The sequence below is a fragment of the Microtus pennsylvanicus genome, chromosome 11, assembly GCF_037038515.1.
Source record: "Microtus pennsylvanicus isolate mMicPen1 chromosome 11, mMicPen1.hap1, whole genome shotgun sequence".
NCBI lineage: Eukaryota > Metazoa > Chordata > Mammalia > Rodentia > Cricetidae > Microtus > Microtus pennsylvanicus.
The window spans coordinates 86388736-86409006 of record NC_134589.1 but is presented as its reverse complement, the minus strand read 5'-3'; the positions used below and the strand labels follow the sequence as shown (position 1 = coordinate 86409006).

General features: G+C 44.8%; 1 protein-coding gene across 1 annotated transcript; it reads right to left on the bottom strand.

The window, feature by feature from the left end:
• Window positions 1-609: 609 nt before the first annotated feature.
• Window positions 610-19471, bottom strand: Gabrp (gamma-aminobutyric acid type A receptor subunit pi). The gene is made up of 9 exons (XM_075989661.1): window positions 19419-19471; window positions 18412-18530; window positions 14128-14195; window positions 13210-13427; window positions 9999-10081; window positions 4829-4966; window positions 2996-3148; window positions 2306-2493; window positions 610-912 (listed from the first exon to the last, which is right to left on the bottom strand). The coding sequence occupies exons 1-9, from the start codon at window positions 19469-19471 to the stop codon at window positions 610-612; spliced, it is 1323 nt and encodes a 440-aa protein (XP_075845776.1).
• Window positions 19472-20271: the final 800 nt, after the last annotated feature.

The window sequence follows — 20271 nt, the reverse complement described above, 5'->3', positions numbered from 1 at the left end:
TCAAGCCTGGGAACCATACTAAAGGATTCATGTTTTAGTTTATTGATCCAGTAATTTTGTACTTTAACATTTGATTTCTCGATAGTAGGACTTACTGGAATTTGGGGAGAATTCTTCTGTGGTATTAAGTAACACTGGTATTGAGTTGGTGCAGTATGGTGACCACCAGTGAACTGATATAAACCCACATTTCACTTCAAGGAAAAACAAAAATTAGAAAATGTTGTTCGCTAAATTGGCATTCATCTTATAAGCAGTGGCAAAGATTTAGTAAATGCCACTATAAATTCTCTAAAAAAAATAAATCTCTTAATACATATTTTTATTCAGTGAATGCAGACCAGGGACCCAGAGAGCAAAGAGCCCTGAGTAGGTCTGTGATCTTGAGCTCCATAGGGATGTCTGTTCAAAACTGAAGAAAAAAAAGTTTGCTTTATAATGATTCCATAGCAGAACCTGTCATTCTAGGACCTCTACATAACTTAGAATAATCACTATTTAGCCCATTTGTAGCTTTTTGGGCTGAAGTGTGTACATAGGTCCTAGAATATCTTTAACATCATTATGCCATTCTGTTAAAGACATGGCATGCAAAAGTTCAATGTCATCTCAAAAATACATGTAGTATGCCCAGTAAAATACATTGGCTAGCATAAAAATCAAAGGAAATAGTAGTTTGGAATATCGGTCCACGTTGCTGGGATTTTGAATTGTGAAATAATCAATAATTCTGCCAATCTTTTCTCGGAAGACAAACTTGAACTTGTCACTGGCTTTCATTGTCAAGTCGCTATAGTTGACGTTGTCACCAGAAATTTCAATGCTGGCAAAGCTGATCTTCCGTCTAAAGCTGGAGATGGAGCTATTGATGATGTTGGTGATATTGACATCTTCTGGTTCCTTTGCTGTCCCCTGGTTCATAGAAAATCAGTTAGCTTGGAAGACAGGGCACAGTAATATACATGGGTGGTACTGTGAAGAACAGGGTGCTGTGATGGTACCAGACCTGGGCTTAAATCTCAAATGACCGCTCTTTTACTACTGGAAACTTGTTATTTAAATCCCTTTAGAATGTGATTGCCTCGTCTGCAACATGGTAATGATAGGAATTGTTTCTTCATGAGACTAAGGGGAAGATTAAGTGGCATAAATTGAGTAAAGCACCTAGTAGGTACTTGGTAAAGTTCTAGTCTGTTCCAGGAAGAAGAGAGAAAATAAAGCCATTGTGTCATGTGGTCTTTGCTACAAATATAGGAACAGGACTGTGCTCCCTGCAAATATAGGGAATTTCCCCTATCCAACAAGGTGCTGATGGCACAGAAAGTGAGGTCTTGGCTGAGTTGCTTTTCACCACCTGGAGGGCAAATTTCTCAGTAATAAAATAAGGAAGATGATGGCTCGATATCGTTGAGTTTTGGGATACCCCAGACATGTAGAGGATACAGCACACACTCCACAGTGCATCTCTTGTTATGTCCATGGCATGGAGGTGAGCACTGGAGTCTTCAGTAGAAGACCTTGGGGATTCTCCAACCCTTGTCTATCATTCTAACAAATCTGAATTCGTGTGTGCTATTAGGGAAGCCTTCATGGAAGAGAACACATGAAATCCCTATTCTCCTCTGACTTTAGTGCTTGGACTGACCACAACAACCAAGCACAATGACGAAGGCACTGGCTCTTCTGGTTGCCCATAAGCTGCTCTGACAGCACACTGCTTAGGGTGGTACTTTCCTGAATCAGATCCTTATCATTGGTTTGTTTGAGCATCAGTGTGCTAATGCCCATCAAATTTAGTTTTCAAATAACCTTGAGTGAAAACAATGTATCACACTGGAGAAAAGATGTTTTAAGTCAGAATCCCAAGGATTTTGTTACAAGTTAATTTCTTCTATATGTTATTTTTGGATAAACTGTTACTTGTATAATTTAAGAATATAAAATTGAATCAAAATTAAGTAATAACCACAAATTAATCTGAAATGTGTGAACAGCTAAGCCTGTCTAGTTTGACATTGGGCCTTTTTCTTAGATGCTTGTTCTTATGATCACACTTTCATGTTGCAGATGAATAATAGTTTTTTTTTTTGCTAGAAAATTCAATTTTGATATCTTGTTTTATCTGGTGAAAAGAACAGCACCGGTTAAGGGGCACCATGACTTCCAAATGTGTCCACCTTGGTAGGGGTACGATGCATTAGAACAAAGTGAATTACTCTGGGGATGGGAACCAAGCCCTGATCCCCTCTTCAGAGCGGCGCATGGCCGGGTGATGGATGGTAGACAACCCCCTCCAAATCCTTACCCTATCTTTGACTGCCATCTGCTGTAAGGAGCTGTAGTGAGCAACTGCGTACTCCAGCAAGGCCCCAAACACGAAGCTGAAGCAGATCCCCAGGTACACATCGATGGCCTTGATGAAGCAGTTGGTGTTGGGTAGGGATGTGCGGGAACCGATCATCAGTGTGGTCATGGACAACACAGTTGTCACTCCTGGGGAAACAAGTAGGAGCTGTTCCATGTGGCTGTCCCCGCCCACCCCTATCACTCTCTATCATCTGGCTGGGTGACTCCACCCAGGAGGCCACAAGATGAGGACAGGACTCATGAACAGTACAGATCTATTTCAGAGTCTGTGACCTTCTGGAATACGATTGTTTTATTCATCTCCAACAGATGTAAGTGACATAGTTTTCCAAATAGGTCATCTTCTCTCTTCTTTTAGAGATGGACAGTGAGTAATAAAGTTATGGGCAGTGGATTGTTTACACAAGCTCACCTCATCTGCCACCATAGAACAAATTAAAAAAAAATACAGTCCTTCTGATGCTATCTTTCTCTCCATCTCTGCACCCATTTTTCTCTCTGTGTAAAAGAATTTATCAAGATACCAACTCTTACAATGACCCAGCAAACATCAGTGAACATAAAGATAGAATTTTAAAAAGCCCTTGATTCACCTAGTTCTTAGAACTTGTCCAGTGGAACTTCTTACCAATGCAGGTTCTCGCAGGAACCGAATCGAGAGAGATCCAAAACGAAACCCAGGATAGCACCACCAGGAAGGTGGAAGGAACGTAGGTTTCCAGAATGAAATACAGGACGTTCCTCCGAAGCTCAAATTGCAAAACCAATCGAGTATAGTTTCCTGAGAGTGCAAACACGAGGTGAGAAACTGCGTCTGCTCACACAGGAGAGGAGTTACCCCATGAACCACAATCATGTTAAGCCTTCTGTTACAAAAATTTAGTCAGCTATGAACTGCACGCTGGTTACCACAGAGGACCTCAGTGTTGCCTGGCATGGGATTTACAGGGGTGCTCTTACCTAACCCCCACACTCGTGTTTTTCTTTTTATGCCTTCCTTTATCAAGGCATTGCTTTAGTGTTGTGACCGCCAGTTTTCTAAAACTCTAGCTCACCAGACTGTGAACCACAAGGGGGCAAAATCTGCATCTCTCAACCTTGCACTCACGGTAAGCTGTTAATAAATACTCGTCTAATGAAGATTACCGAAGACAGCCCATTGTTTTCAAGATTACTGTAGACTAGGCCTATTAAATGTAATTTAATTTTTGTGTATATGCGTGTGTGTGTGTGTGTGTGTGTATTTCTGTATTTGTGTGCAAATGTTTGTGGAGACCCGAGTGCAGTCTTAGAAGTTGTTGTTCACGAATCATCTACCTTTTTGTTTGAGACAGGATTTCTTATTGGCCTGGAGCTTGCAAAGCAGGCTAGGTGCTGGCCAGAGAGCCTCAGGGGTCCACTGTCTTTGCCTCTCTGGCACCGGAATTACAAGTGGCATGCCCTGATTTTTTTTTCTCCCAATGAGTTATGGGGATTGAAGTCAAGTCGTCATGCTCGCAAGGTAAGCATATTGGGTTATCCATTCAGGCTCAATCATTTATTTTTTGTTGATTTCAGAGGTATCATTTCAGGATCATGCTTAGGGAATTACCCAAGCACACATGTTATCTATGGGGCATATAAACAATAGAGAGCTGCCATATTTGCTCCCTGTCTTTTTTTTCTAGGTGTACATTTAATTTTTAAAGTCATCTAGACTCAACTAGAGTACATGATACTGTTTTAAAGAGTAGAAATATTGATAAAACAAAGCATTTCTAACTTGGCCCTAATGAACTGAGAAGAAAATATCATTGTTTGTATGTAAAATCATTTAGAAAATGCCTATTTAAGCCAGGCATGGTGGCACACACCTTTAGTCCCAACACTAGAAAGGCAGAGACAGCAGATCTACATGCGTTTGAGGCCAGTTTGTCTACAGAGCAAATTTCAGGTCAGCCAAGGCTGTACAGAGAAACCCTATCTTGAAACAGCAAAACCAAACCAAAACAACAAAACCCTAAAACTGTTTAAAACCACCAATTCCCAGAGATCTAGTTCTGTACATGACAATTCGATAATTTCACTAACGAGGTGATCATGTAGTATTGCTACTGTCTTCTCTACCTGTGAGCGCTTTTTTTTTTTGTACTTCATTCTTTGACCAGTGCCCTCACTAGAAACACGAGTGACTTTTCGTGCACAAGGGAGTGCTGCATTTGAACAGTCATTAGAGAACCCTGGAAGGGACTAACTAAAATTCAGTGTTGGCCCAGAGGGTTGCTCTCCAGCTGACCATGTTCACCTGAGTGCAGAGTGCACAGAAGCCCAGGTTCTGTGCCTGTCTCCCTTCCCCTACCCCACACCTGTACAGAATGCTTGCACTCCCCGGGAGTAGAGGTGGAGGCCATGCTGCTTAGGATTCAGGTTGCGACCTTTCCCTTAAGTATTTTTATTCTGTGGGATGGGTCACAAGCGTTACCTGTCTCCTGCTGGGATACGGTTACCAAGGTGAAATACTGCTGGATGGTGTACTGAGCAAGGCGCAGGCTTTCAAGCCCACGCACAGAATCGTTTCCTCTCAGCCAGGTGAACTCCACATCGTTGCCGTCGTATCCCCCTGGCAAACGAAAGCGAGCCTTGGTCAGTGCAAGGATACTGCAGACATAGCTGGTTTGGGAAACGCTACAGAGTGAGCAAGAGCTCTAGCCTGATGGTATTAAGCCTAAAGGAGTGCGCCACACAAAAGTTGACTAGGTTTTTCAAGTGCAGCAGAATGAAATCCTTTGCTAGGACCATGTTTGATTGGTTGAGAAGTAGTTCTATGCTAAGCACTGTCCAAGCCTGGTAGGTGATAAAAATGGCTTTCTTCACTACTGAGTGGCATTTATTAAGTATGCTGCCACAAAGGGACCCATGCCGGATTCTTTCTTTCCGAGCAGTCTAAGCTTGGATGATGTTGTCTGAGACTTTGGAAGGACTCTATTCATATTTCTCACTGGTATCAATGCAAAAATAAAAAAATTCCTTTAACCAGCCACTTTATGACTCTCTGTCAATATGTGCTTTTAATAAATGTTAGCTTTACTAATATCAGTTGATGGTAGTGATAACAATTACCTTTTATGAGCCTTTTCTGTTGTCCTTTACACAACACATATCTCTAGCGCTCTCACAGGCCTAGGAAGTAGACATTTCTGTGTTTCTTCGATTTTAAGGTGGACTTTTGTCTTTACATTTCTGAAATTGTGATGGATCTCACCATTGATTTCATAGGTGAAGTAGCATTTTCTCCTAAAATGTGCTTATTCACTAGATACTGTACCTTAGACTTGAGAAATTATTTGCCCATTATATGTGAAAACTCTCAGATTCTAAAGGGTTTCTTAACTGTCTCAGGATTTAGGTAAGTAAGAGACAAAAGCCAGCCCTGTGCCTCTCTCTGGAAAGCTTAATCTCAAAGTCTGTGGATGGTGTTGATAATAATGGAGCATCTATTACTTAGGAGGCAATTTCTAAGTGTCTTGCAACATTATCACCTCCTCCAATCCTTGCAGATAAGATGTGTTCATAGTTAATAAGCACAGACAATAGACACAATTTCTTCAGTCACTGGGAAAATACAAAGCAAAACCACACACTACTTCATACTTGTTAAGATAGTAATAATAAGGATGAGATGAGAAAAACAATAAAGACATTGACAAGCTGGAACTTCACTGGTGGGAATGCAAATATACAACCACTTTTGGAAACAAAATGACTAACTAAAAACCTAAATAGTAAGTGTATCATTTGAATCAGAATTCTATTCCGAAGTATTTACTTAAGAGGAATGAAGCTCTAGTCACAGAAAGACTTGTATAGAAATATCCGCGGCAACTTTATGTACAGTGACCAGATGTGAAGCTAAACCAAAAGCACGTTAACCTTTTGGAAAAGCTGGAAAGAATAGTCCTGAACAATCAAAAGGAATGAAGTCCTGATAACATGCCACAGCATCCTTCTGTGGAAAAAGCCAGATGCAGAAGGGAACAGATCATATTGTTCTTACTTATATAAAATGTTCAGGAGAGACAAATTTGCAGTTGCAGAAAGTAAGTTAGGGGCACCTGGGAGTTGGTGGCAGGAAATTGGGGTGATGACAATACGCACAGGGGATCTCTTTGAGGAGGGGAGGTGATGGGAATATTCCAACAATGCAACCTGCCAATAGCTACAAACACCTTGAAACACATACTTAAAAATGGATGAATTTTCTGATTCATACATTATAGCTCAATAAAACCAACTTATATAGAAGGCAACTCATTGAGCCTGGTGTGCTTACTTTTTCCATTTCTAGGGGTAGGAAACTGGGACTCAGAGAGGTGTGTTAGCCAAAGTCATACAGATAGTGATGTTGCCCCATAATTCCAGCCCCTGTGGTCACAATCTTGTCATTGCTTCAGAGGTTACTGAGACTGTGGTGCTGATGTTAGGACCGATATTGTGCTATGAAGCGTAATTATGAAAGTCAATATCTAGTAGGCTTTATTTTATAATTCCTGAGCTCCTTGAGCTCCAGATAACAATGTTGGTGTTCCCTTGGAATCCTCCAAAAGTGAGTGGAAGCGGCCATCGGAACTAGTGAAGAAGACATCTCTCTGAAAATGAGGAGAGCAGGTTTCTACCTGGTTACTTGGTTTCAGCCCTAGTAGAGGCTGGCTCACAGTTTTTATTTGCTACCGTCCCCTGTCCCTGGGTGAATGTGGGTGATTAAGATAATATCAGTTCCCTTTTTAATGATAGTATATTTGGAAAAAAACCAAACCTGAGTGAGGTTTTATTACCTGAATGCCTGCTAATAAGCATTCTGTGGAAGCTTCCTCTGCCCCCTGGGGATGGTGTCTGTGTACACAGAGTGCTGAAGTTTCTTGGCGAATCTTGCTCCTGGGATTTGGGATGAGCCCAGCCATGACACATGGAGGGTAATTATTTCTTTTGTGCTACACTAGAATTGCTTCTCTGTTTGATAACCCCAAGTTGCATTCTGCTACCAAACAGCTGCATTGCTTCAAGAAGGGTTTGCACGCGCCGAATCAATAGGATAATTAATCTGCTTAGGTCTGTAACTAAATGTGTACTTCTAAAAATGGCTTCTCCTCATAATGGTTCTTCTCTCCTGGCTTTGCCTACTTGTTCCCTTAAGCACAGAGTACCCAGTGGTCCCCAAGGCTTGTCTACAGTTATTTTCCACTTTGATGCCCTAATGACTCATATCTGTGGCGTTATTTCCCTATCACAGGTGCCCAAATTTGGAGATGTTCGGAGAAGCATACAAAGGAATAACGGGAGATTGTTTAACCATCCCAAGGAACTGATTTGACCCACATCCATTTAGAGCGAACCCTCATTTTCCATCCTAGGAAATTCCCAGGTTATAATTTAGATGCTCGGTTACCCACAGCACTGTACGACACTTTTCCATATACCAAAGAAGATCCCTTACGTGTTGGAGGCAACTGCATCATAAACAGCAGTGAGCAATTTGAGTATTTGCGTTTTCTACTCCAGGGCCTTTCCCATGCTGGGCAAGCATTGTGTGCCCCCCACCCACCACACGCCCCTACTCCTCCTTGCTCCTTACTAACCTTTAACCTTTGCTCTGTTCCTTCTTGTTTCTGTGGTACTGTGCCCTGCTTTTTTTGTCCTCTTAGCCAACTGGAACCTGTCCATCCTCTGATTTCAGGTGGCAATATCCTCTGGACACCTCTGACCCTTTAACAGGCTTTCATGGTGCCATAACTTTTTATTGCTTGTCTTTTATTCTTTCATAATTGTTTTAAGTCCTGTGCTGTCTGTCAGGTGGTACACCTCTCTAAGACTGGCAAATCGTTTTATTTTTGCAGTGCAAACATTTGCCACAGCGTCTAACACAGAACAGGCATGTGGTTGTTGAATGGGTGAACTGACTGAGGGGTAGGCAGATGGAACCCAACCAGCCAGCCAGACTAGCTGGAGGCTTTGGTGGGAAAATATGTAGAACTGAAGTATTAGACCGAGTCAAAATATTTTCCTTAAGACGCAGGGGAAAGGAAAAACACTGGCCTTGCTCCTAAGTAACTGAAAAGAGCTGGCGTGAAAGAAGCTTCAGACTGCCGCCTGATAGTCATGCTGGATTTCGGCGTAACATTTGGCAGGATTTGGGAATCCCACAAGCACGATGTGGTGGTCTCTCGGTTTGGGGAAAAGTGGTGAATATCAGTTGGTGCTAGAGAACCTAGAAATCCCATACACTTGCTTAAAACCTTATTAGAGTATACTAGGGAGAAGTGGATAGCCCCTGGACCACATACAAGCAAGCCACTGGGAGGGAATCTTCATGGGCCTTCTGGCCAGTGAAAAAGCTCTAGGAACTGTCGACCCCTCTTCCTGGGCTCCAGTCCCACTGTTTCTATTTTTCAGATCCCTTTAGAAAAATGCTAAGTTGTGATGAACCTCAATTTCTATCATCATAAGGTGGGGGAAGCAACACTTATGGGTTGCTTGGAAGGTATCTGAGAGTGTGTGGCACGTGGAAGCAACACTATTTATTAGGAAAAGAGCTCCAGAATTAATTATTATTTTCATGGTTGCCAATGGAAAAATGGTTTGGGCAAGGTGACCACGGCGAAGGCAGACTGAGATCATATTGTTAGCTGTCCCTTCTATAGTCATTTTCCAACTAGCTGCCTCCTTCCTCTGTAGCTGCATAGCAAGGTTTGGCTAGAAGCCAGTGCATTTCCTATTAGGAAAAGAAAAAGAAACCTTTTGAGGACTTCTGGGCTTCAAAGGGTAGCCTGCGGCATGTTTAGTAACAAATGCAAATGGGGTTGATGAAGCCCAGGCTGTCTGCATCTGGGGTTGATTTGGTTTTGGTAGAGCAAAAATGGATGTGTGGATAAAAATCATAGCCATGGAATGGTTACCAAGAGCTCACCTGGAATCACAGACCCCTGAGGATGAGTACCCCGAGTGCCGGCATAAAAAAATACGTTAAGTTCTAAGTATCAGGAGCTAGCTGAGGTCTACATTCGTCAAGATGTTTTCTTTAAACCAGAAATACTCATGAAACACGATTCCATGGTTATATAAGTCTGGGAAAGGATACACTCCTTGGAGTTCATGGAATTAGCTCTTGGAGGCTCCTAAAAGTTCCGTAGCAATGGAGAATGTTATTATTTTAGGCTTTGTGGACAATACAGTCTCTATCATAAATACTCCACCCTGTTATTACAGTACGACCATAGACAATCTGCAAGTGAGTGGCCATCACTCTGCTATAACATCACTACTTCCAGAAACAGGTGATGGGGCCAGACTTGGCAGATAAATCCGGTTTGCTGGCCATGGTCTACACATCAGTATTTTCTTCAGCCATCTCTCTGTGCATGGGTGAAGTTATTTGATATTAACGTAGAATGGGTTTCCCCCAAAGATACAATGTTACACAGTTTGCCCTTGAGAAGCAGCTGGATTTATCTGGAAGTTAGGGTGAATAGCTCAATCGGTTGTGGATCTATTGTGAATCAACATAAAGGAAGAAGGGTGCGAGGACATGGGGTGCTCTGCAAAGCAGAGATGGAGGTCTTCCAGGAAAGTCCCTCGGGGCCCCGAGGGTGTATACTCACAACTCTCTAGTTGCAGCTTGCAGGTCTGTGTGTCCATGGGGTATTTAGACAGGTCCATGTTGCATGTCACGGTTGTTGTGATCCTAAAGGGAAAAAGAAAAGAAACGGACTCAGAAAGGGTGCTATGAGGAAGAGATGGCATTTCTTCCCAAGGGCTGCTTCAAGAGGACTTTTTCTCAGACTCTTATGGGGGTATGTGGCTGGTAGCCTACACCCAAGCATTCCTGAGGTTTTCTGGGCTCAGTGACACTCATCCGACCCAGTTAAAGCTGGATCCAGAGTGGAAGAAGCTGGAATGCTGGCAACTCAGAGGCAAACACCCACACTATTACAGAACAGACTCATTCTCCAGTGTGTTGAAGATGTCTTATAAACATATTTTAAACTTCATTCAACTTCTTTTAAGTGTTTAAGGGCATTGGGTCCTTTGAAACTGGAGTCAGGGATGGTTGTGAGTCACTGTGTGGGTGCTGGGAACCAAACCCAGGTCCTCTGCAAGAGCAGCCAGTGCTCTTAAGTAAGGGCCGAGGCATCTCTCCAGTCTCTGGAGATGCTTTTTAAAAATTCAAATTTATTTTTTCATGCAAATTATTTTGATCATATTCTTTCCTTTACCTCAACTGTTCCCAGATAATCCTCACTTCCTACCCACTCAGCTTCATGTTCTCTCTCTCTTTATATTCCTTTCTTACATTCACACATTTTTACTAGGTCCCTCATTTATGAAGTATAGTGCTGGGTACACCTAGCAGGCAGATGTGTTTGCTCATGGCATAGTATCCAACTTAATGGAGCTTTACATCTCCTTAAGGGAGACAGAGTAAAACAACCACTGGTTACTGGTTGCTTAGTGCAAGGCAGTTTCTGCACTAATGTCACATACATTAACCTTATGAACAGCTCTATGATATAAAAACTGCTATTATTTTTATTTTGTTTTTGAGAAAACCGAGGCTCACAGGGCCAGTAACTTGCTCAAGTTCACAGAGCTGTTTAGGACAAGAGTCTAGTAGCAGATGGTGGTGGTGGCGCACGCCTTTAATTCCAGCACCTGGGAGGCAGACACAGGTGGATCTCTGTGAGTTTGAGGCCAGCCTGGCCTAGAGAGAGAGTTCCAGGACAGCCATGGCTGTCATACAATAGAGTGTATGAAAAAAATGAATTAGAATGAACACAGAGAAGCCCTGTCTTGAAAAGCAAAACAAAACAACAACAATAAAAAAGGAGCCTAGTGCAAATTGTTCGTCGAGTATGATTCATTGGTAATTCTTACATTCTTACCCAGGCTGATTGCACTGCATGCTGTAACATGGAATAGATGCACACCCCCAGGGACACAGGTGTATATGAACACACCTGTGTGAACAGGTTCCCATAAAAGCTTGGAAATATGTAGAATGGGAATCAACGGAGAGTTAGATTTCTTAAAAGAGGAGTTAGGATTTGTACTGGTCTCAGTAAAACTCAGTGTTGCTGAGGCCTGCCCAGAAATGCTATGTATTGGTTAGTCCAGGCCTTGCCTTATAACTTCAGGTCTTTCTTGTGATTAAAGGTTAGTCTATTCATATTTACTAGTTGATCTGCTCCCCAGGAACTCAGGGAGCCCAAGTGTGCACAGCTCTTACACAGGAAAAAAAACCTCTGTGTAGGCTGCCTCACGCAGCACTCAGGGAGCCCAGGTGTGCACAGCCCTTGCACAGGGTAAACCTCCACGTAGGGGGCCTCAGGCAGTACTCAGGGATCTTCCTTCCTTTCCAATTACAGAGAGGGCTGCATGAGACTGAAGGAACTTTAGGCCCTGGCAATTTGGGGTGGTGGCCTGTAGTGGCAGGTAGTCTTTGGGATCCACGCCTTGCCTGTTTGTATAAACATGTCTCAGACAAACAGATGTAGAGATATCCTGCTCTACTGAACCCTGTGGAAGACAAATTCCTTACATAGATTTCTTTGTTTGTTCATGTCTTTACTCTTACTTGCCTTCCTTCCCTCCCCCTCTTCTCCCTCATTCTCTCTTCTTCTCTCTCTGTGTGTGGTATGTGTGTTTGTGTGCATGTTGGGGCTCGTGTTGGGATACCTTCCTCGGTGACTTTTTTATCTTATTTATTTGTATATATGTACCTGTATATTTGTTTATGTTTATATTCACATGCGTGGGTAGACATGTGTAAGGGTGTGCAGGCACCTGTATGTGCTGTGTACACGTGAAGGCCAGAGGCTGAGTGACTGCCTCAATCACTGGCCACCTTAAACATTGAGGCGGGGTTTCTCAGTGAACCTGGACTTCACGGATTCGGGTAGTGTAGCCAGACATCATTCCCTGGAGATCTCCGTCTCTCAAAGGCCAAATGCACAGGTGGCTTGCCATGCCCTCCCTGCATTAAGCAAGTGGTAGGGCTTAGAACTCTAATCTTTACACCTGGGCAGCAAGCATTTTATTCAGGAAGCCACTGTACCTCACCCTATTAGTCTTTTCTTTTGAGACTTGGTCTCTTTTTTTATATTTATTTATTTATTTATTATGTATACAATATTCGGTCCGTGTATATGCCTGCAGGCCAGAAGAGGGCACCAGACCCCATTACAGATGGTTATGAGCCACCATGTGGTTGCTGGGAACTGAACTCACGACCTTTGGAAGAGCAGGCAATGCTCTTAACCTCTGAGCCATTGGTCTCTCATTGAACCTGGGAGCTTGCAGCTTAGGGCCAGACTGGGTGGTTAGTAAGTCCCAAGATCTGCCTGTCTGTATCCGTCAGCACTGGGGTTTTAGGTGAATGCCACTAGGCTCAGCTTTTACACCAGCACTGGGATTCAGATCTCGGTCCCCATGCTGCCTCTCTAGTCCCTTTTCTTCTTTGTCTGCTAACTTTCCTCACTCTCAAAGGCCCAGTTCATAACCCTATGCAGACATATTCTATCACTGCCCCTAACCATTAGCCTACTCCCCAACTGGGGTCCTGGCACCCGAGTGGGTCTACCTTACTCCATTTTCCTTAGCATACTGCATGAGACCTGGCACACAGCAGTTGCTCAGATGCTACTAGTGCCAGCAGCTATACTGAGAGAATCCCTTCTGAATGGTTGTGTGGGGGTAGAACACAGAGGAATTTGTGATGAATGGGGGTTCAGACTGGCCCTTTGGTACTGGTCCGAAGTACGCAGGATATATGTGTCTTTTCCTCCAACCCCAGAGTCCCCGATGCCTGCTCACCTGAGTGCATACAGGACAGTGCCATTGGAGAAGAGGCGGATGAGCCTGTTTCCCACCGTGACTTCATGGAGGAAGGACTTCTTGGACTCCACAATATAAGTGTCCGGTACCCAGAGGAACTCCACAAGACGGGCATCTAGAGTGAAGCTCTTGTTGCCTTCGAATACCAGCCGTGGGTCTGTCCAGCGCTGCCGGAGGTATATGGTGGCTGTGTAGTCCTAAGAGGAAAGTCAGAAACAGAAATGATAGGCAGGAGAGAAGCAGGAAGGAAGAGCCCCCCCAAAAAAAACAGAAGAAAGTGCATTAAGTTTTACCCCTTCTCTCCCTTATATATTTATGTATGTATGTGTGTGTGTGTGTATTTAAATTATTGGTGTGGTGCTTATCCTCAGCAATGAAAGAACCAAGTGCATTATGTATTCTAGATAAGAACTCCTACTGTCAAAGCCCACTTTCAGGGCTTTGGCCTACTTGACATAAAAGCTCACACTGCCTAAGAACACAGTTGCCATTGAATTTACCCATCATGCCTCAAGGGCCCTCTTGGAAAACTGCCTTCCTCCTGGCTTCATCTTTCTGGTGTCCTCTCAAGTTGGTCATTAGATCGTTAGTTTTCATCAGTGGTCCTTTCTCTGAAAGACCATGTGAAGGCCAGGTCTCTGAACCATGTTTTCTCTTCTTTTCCTCAATTTTTATTTCTCAGTAAATGCACACTTCTTTTTCTATTTTCTCTCTTCCTAGCCTTTGAGTCTGTTTCCTTCCTGATACCCAGAAAACCCATTGTAGAAACATCTTCTGCTGTCTCCACTTAGGAGACAGAACTCTGGCATCTGCCATTCTGTTTCTGAGTAACCTGCTAACATCACCATTGAAAGCAAGGAGAGGGCCCACGGTGGGATGCCACTGGGCAACAATTACCATGTTACTCTCTGAAATGCTAGAGATGCTTGCGATGTCCAGAGTCAGTGCTATCCGAACTGGGTCACCTGAGAATGCAGAAAAACCAGAGAGACTTGCATAGAAACACAAACACGAATCCTCCTTCCCACCACCCATTTCCACCCCCTGCCCTACTTCTTAGGTTGGAAACAAAACTATTAAAAATTATAAAAGCAATATTCATGTATTAGAAATATTTAAATAATCTGAACTATAAAAATAAGAAAATTAATTTTATCTTCCCAGGAGCAACCATTCAGTATGAAAAATATACACAAATACACAGAGACATCATGATTCATAAGAGAGGCCACACGATTATTAATTAATGGGTATTTAAAAATATTTTAAGATTAATTTACTTATTTTGGTGTGTGTGTGAGAGAGAGAGAGAAAGAGAGAGAGAGAGAGAGAGAGAGAGAGAGAGAGAGAGAGAGAGAGAGAGAGAAGAGGAGAGGAGAGGAGAGGAAGGGAAAGAGGGAGGGGGGAGATCTGTGCCACCTACTCTGTGGGAATTGTTCACTTCTGCTTTTAAGGCAGGATCTCTCTCATTATTTTGGCCGTGCACACCAAGCCTAAGGCTGTCTGGTCTGAGGTTTCCTGCACATTCATCTACCTCCAACTCCCATCTTGCCCAAGAAATGCTAGGATTATAGGTAGATGTCACTAGATCCAGCTTTTATGTTGAGTCAAGGAACAGAACTCAGAGAGTCAGGTTGTGTGTGGCAGGAACTTTCACCTGCCGAGCCATCTCCCTGGCCCATAATGTGTATTTTAAAGAGGCTGATGGCAAAGCACCTGTCCGCTTTTATGTGGAGGGTTCTTCCTGTGGTGCCTGCAGGGGGCTGGTTGTGTAGGGTGGGGCAGAGATTTGCTCGTCTGATTGTACACAAATGACTTTCCTTTCCTTTCTTTGATTATGGAAATTTACCAAAAGATGACATCAAAGACTGATGGCGGCCAAGTTCCTGCTGACCCCAGACACTTTCTTCCTTTCCTCTTTGGAGCTCTAAAGTTTTACAATGTCAGAAGTGCGTCATCATGGTTGATCTCACGTCAACCTCAGTCCTGGAGTTTGAAAGACTCCTCTGAGAATTGTGTTTTGTTCTGAAGACTGGAGTGTAAGGGTCATTATTTTCAGAAGCCAACCAGGCCAGGCCAGGGCCATCTCTTTAGATGGAAATGGGGAAGAAGGGCTCTGGACTGTGAGCTGTGTGAATTCAGATCTTAACTCTGAACTCCCCTCCCTCTGCCATCGGGGATAAGTTATGGAATCTTCTAGAGCAGTTTTTTCACTTCTAGAGATGGAGGCTCAACGACATCAGAGGTGTGACAGTGTTTTAGCCAGGGGCAGCAAGAGAAAATGCATGCAAAGTGCCCACCTATTCCTTCCAGGAATCTCAGAGATGGTTCTCTGCACACTGCTTCCTGTATCATACCCGCCTTGCTTTGGCACATGCCCCATCCGTAGGGTCCCCCTATTCTCTCTCACTCTCTTCTGTGATCCTAGCTAAGGTTGGGGGAAGAGACAATTTTGCTCACTTGCATTAAAGAGCTGAGAGAGCCTCAGGGGACTGTGGCAATGAACCAGGAAGAGAAGAGATGGAATTCTAAAGAAATTAGAAAAATATCTAATCATCTGATTGGTCAGAATTAGTCAAAGCAACCTAACAATTAAAGGGTTGGTAACCCAGGAAAACCAAGCTACAGAATGTAGGGAGGAAATTGAAATGGTGTTTTCGAGACTATGTGCAGGAAAGGTAAGGGTTAATGGTTGGTGGGAAATCTTTAGGACAGAGTGGCAGGGCATGGTGCGAGGTGGCTGCCCGAAAAGTCTGGAGTCAGAGAGCGATGGTTGCATGTCATGCAGCAGTGTGACCTCAAGTTCATTGCTAAACTTCTCTGTGCTGCTTCCTCCCATGTTAAATGGTGTGCAACCCGCTGTCACAGTTCCCAATGTTTGTCCCCTCCCAAACTCACGTGGAAATAGATGTGACAGTACTGAGAGGTGGAGCTTTCAGAAGGGATTAGGCCGTGAGCGGGGTGGGTGCTTGGGTGCTGCTCGGAGAGGGTGAGTACAGCCCTCCCTTATCTCCCTCAACCCTCCCCCTCACCTCTACCACGTGATGACAAAACAACAGGGCCAAGGCAAAAGCCCCGGCGTCGTCGCAATACTGAACTCTAAGCCCGTGAGTCTGGGTTTGTTTAGGTTGCTCAAGGCCAGGCATTACGTGATAGCTGCACAAGACAGGCTGAGGCAAGCGCCAGCACAGAGGACTGGGTGGGAGAGCATGGACAGGAAAGCGATGGGTCCCCTCGCTCTGCCTCGCTGGGGAGGGCAGAGTGGAGCACACACACAAGCTCTAGTCCCACCATGGGTTTTGCTTAGTTTCCCGCTATCTAGTGCAGCCCAGCCAGTCTTGACTGTTTTATGGACCCGAACTTGCTTTTGTGTCCTGAAACTATTCAAGTGAGCTGTGCCACCAGAGGGCACCTCTCTCCTAGGAAAAAAGGTAGACGGCGTGGGCATTGTCTGTAGTGCCCCCTTGACAACCTTTGCTTTACCCAGCTTAGGCCCTGGAAAGTACAATGGAGGTTTTTGTCTTCCAAGGACCACGGTGGCCAAGAAGCGCATCAGGAAGCAAGGCGCATCCACTGACCCACAGGGCGCCCAGCAGGACAGGTTCCTTGAGGACATGGAGTGCATCAAGTCATTAGGCCCCGTGTTGTGCTTCCTCTCCTCTTAAGCAAGGTGGAACCGGGCCTCACACTCCCTTAAGTTCACCCTCAGTGCTCTGTTCTCTGAACACCCTCCCTGCCCAACATCCCTGCTTCTGGTTGGCCTGTCATTGTGCAAACTTGAAGAGTAATGTCCTAACTTAGTTGTTTGAGATTTGGGAGGCAAGACAAATGGATGTGAGCAAGCTCTTCAGATTCATGTGCTTATTGCTAGTGTGTGGTAAAGCCTGGAAACCCAGAGCCTGTGGTGGCTTGTTAGGCCCTCGACATGGAGAACAGAGCCTAGCCATGGGACCAGACATTGCCCAGATCTTCAGCTGAGCTGGCAAGATTGCCTGAGGGTCCTGGTGGTGAGAGCAGATCAGCAGCCTTGCTCTAACGCCCCACAGATAAGTGGTAGCATAGATGTCAGCCACCCGGAAACCTGCACATAACAGCACGCTAAGGCAGGAGGGATCCAACAGGAGCAGAGACAGAGAGAGGCCTCCTCTGCTGGGTGACTTTGCTCCGGAACTCCCCAGTGGCCCTCCCTTCCACGTTTCGTCAGTGCTGTCTAGATTTCCTTGCCTTTCTCTCTTCACCTCGTGGCCTGAGGGTCCTTCCGGCTTCTCTCTCTGCTCTCACTCTTTGCAGTCCAACAAATACCTTGGAAAGGCAAAGTTTCCCACCCTTGCACCCTAGCCTGTGTCTGACCACCAGTGGAGCTGGACTTACTAGATCCTAGATCTGACTAGAGACTGTCACCATCACAAGCTAGAAGCAGGAAGGACAAGGACATAGCGTTAGCTAGTTATGGTATTACAGGAAATGCAATGATTCAGGGGTGGTCTGTGGAGGAATCAGAGAGAGCCTTTCAGAGGAGGGCAGCCTTTCTCAGAGACACGATGGGAAATTGTGTTCCTAGAGAGGAAAGTTGGTGGAGTAACTCAAGGCAGATGAGCAGCCTCTGCATTGGCACGGAAGCCAGAGGCTAGGGATGCTACTGGGCGTTTGGGGGCCATATTGCGGGACACTGTGGAAGGGTGAGAACGACAGGCAGAGGCAGACAGAGAAGGGCTTGGAACGCCTGCACTTCAGGCTAGGCTACTGGGTCACGTGCCTATGTTCTGAGCAGGCAGATGGCCCAGGAGGCGATCCAGATGGAAATGAGGGGCGACCGTTGTAGGTGGCAGACTACAGGCAGAAAGGCCAGATGGAGCCGTGCTGATGGCACACGGCAAGTTCCTGGCATAGTGACCACGGAGGTAGGGAGAAGGAAGAGTGTGTGGCAGAGGTTACCAGAGGCTCCTACATCCAGCACTTCACCCCACAGTGCTAAAGAGAGAACTTCAAAGTGGAGAGCGGAGTGCTTTCATTGAGGTAGTACAAAAAATCACAAGCGGGTGTTCTTATCCATCCTTCCCAGTTCCTAAAGCAGCGACCAGTCGGGGGGTGGAGTCAGCAAAGCCTCTGAAGCCCGCTGCTGCATTTTGCCTCTGTTCCTATTCTCTTGAACTGATATCCTTGTCACAAAGGAGAACCTACCACCAAAATTGGGCCTGAGGAATTTGTTATATCCCGCGGTGAGGTTCTCAAAGCCAGGCAAGGAAAGCTTGTCACTTCTGCTGACCTCTACATTGAACTGGTTGCCCTGGATGCACGTCCTGGAAGGGAGAATTGCTTTTGTGGCAATGTCCAAAAATTGATGAACATAGTCAGACATGAATTTGATTGGCATCCCCTGTGTGTGTGCGTGTTTGTATATGTGCACATATATATGTTGTGCACACAGACGCACATGGTGGCTTTCCTGAGGAGACAAATCTTACTTTCTAGCTATTGAGTTAGCCTTTCCATTTTCTTACCCATTTGCTATAGATGAAACTGTCATGATAATTTGGCCACCCTCCATGCATCATTTCTTTTTTATTGATTGATTGATTGATTGTGTGTGTTGTATGAGTGTATGCACAGGCATGTGTACCTGTGCATCAAATGTTTCCTCTGTTTCTCTCTTTCTATTCCTTTGAGGCAGGGTCTCTCCTTCATCTTGGGGCTCAAGAACACAGGCATGTGTACCTGTGCATCAAATATTTCCTCTGTTTCTCTCTTTCTATTCCTTTGAGGCAGGGTCTCTCCTTCAACTTGGGGCTCAAGAAACCCTCAAAGATCTCCTTATCTCCTTCCCACTTGGAAGCTCCAAAATTACTTGTATTTGTGGGACTCTGGTCCTCATGGTTACACAGTAAGCATTGTTAACCACTGAGCCACTTCCCCAACTTCCTTTCACCAAGTGTCTTATGAAAAACCCAAGTCAAAACAAAACAAAACAAAACAAAACAAAAAAACTCAAGTCCACTGGTCTGCAACCATTTTAGAAACTTCTGTTCTCTAAAATAGAACGAGCCACAGAAATGTTCTTGTTCTGATGTTTCAGGGAGATGAAGGGACTGGGTTTTTGCCATAAGTTAAATAAAAACTGCTGCAAGCCCTTCCATCAGGACCACATCAGAGTAGCCCTCACTGGGCCATTCTGGGGTAGCACAACTTACCTTTGAGAGAGGAGACTCAGACACACAAAGGCCAGGTAGAGGTTGTGGCTCATGTTGAAGGAGCTATTCACACACAGAGAGAGACTGAAGGAGGGATGACCTGGAGAGACAAGGAGCAAGGTGAGGGGGCAGTCCAAAGGTTCACTACCTCCAGTCCCACTGTCTTCAGGGGTCTCCAGACCCGGTATTTTCCCAGCATGCATGGGAGCAACCTCTTTGTACATCTTTTCTTCTACCACTGGCTCCTCGAGTGTCATCCAGATACACTGTTATTTGGGAACTAATATTTTTAATCCACCCCAGATATAGGTAGAGTCCTTGTTAATACGGTGGTTTTTCAGAACTAGTGCCCATATCCAGTCTGGGGGTGCACATTTGCCTGTATATTTGAGGAGCCCCAGGTCTCCCTGACCCCTTCAGCTCTACATTCATGCTGGCCAAACCAGACACTGTCCTATTTAGTTCAGGGCCCAGGCCTTTCAGGCAGATTGTGTTCTTACCTAATCTTTCCCACCTATAGTGGGCAGGCTTGTCCCCGTCTTATAATGAGGAAACAGCTTTGTGGGAAAACACACAGTACTTGTGAATGCCAGAGGTGAGTTTGAGCTGGAGCTGGCTGCTTCATCCCTTTCCTCCAAGACTAGCAACAGCTTATGCTTTCTTTGGCCTGAAGATGCTCACCATCCTCATCATCTCCCACACCCAATCACAGAGTTCTGAAGCTTCTCTGTGCCGGTGTTCACAAGAGGGCTATTGGCTTCTCTGTGCCAGTGTTTGCAAGAGAGCTATTGGACAGCTTGCTCCAGAGGCCTGGCTTCCTCGGGTGGGGCACCTGCAGTCAGACATCTCTCAA

What these genes read in the sequence shown, in the direction of transcription:
- Gabrp (XM_075989661.1), bottom strand. Translation starts at nt 19,471, where the DNA reads ATGAGCCACAACCTCTACCTGGCCTTTGTGTGTCTGAGTCTCCTCTCT. An exon ending in CAAGCTGCAACTAGAGAGTT is followed by an intron (nt 4,967 to 9,998) that starts GTGAGTATACAC and finishes TTCGTTTGCCAG; the next exon opens with GGGGATACGACGGCAACGAT. An exon ending in AGATGGCAGTCAAAGATAGG is followed by an intron (nt 913 to 2,305) that starts GTAAGGATTTGG and finishes TCTATGAACCAG; the next exon opens with GGGACAGCAAAGGAACCAGA.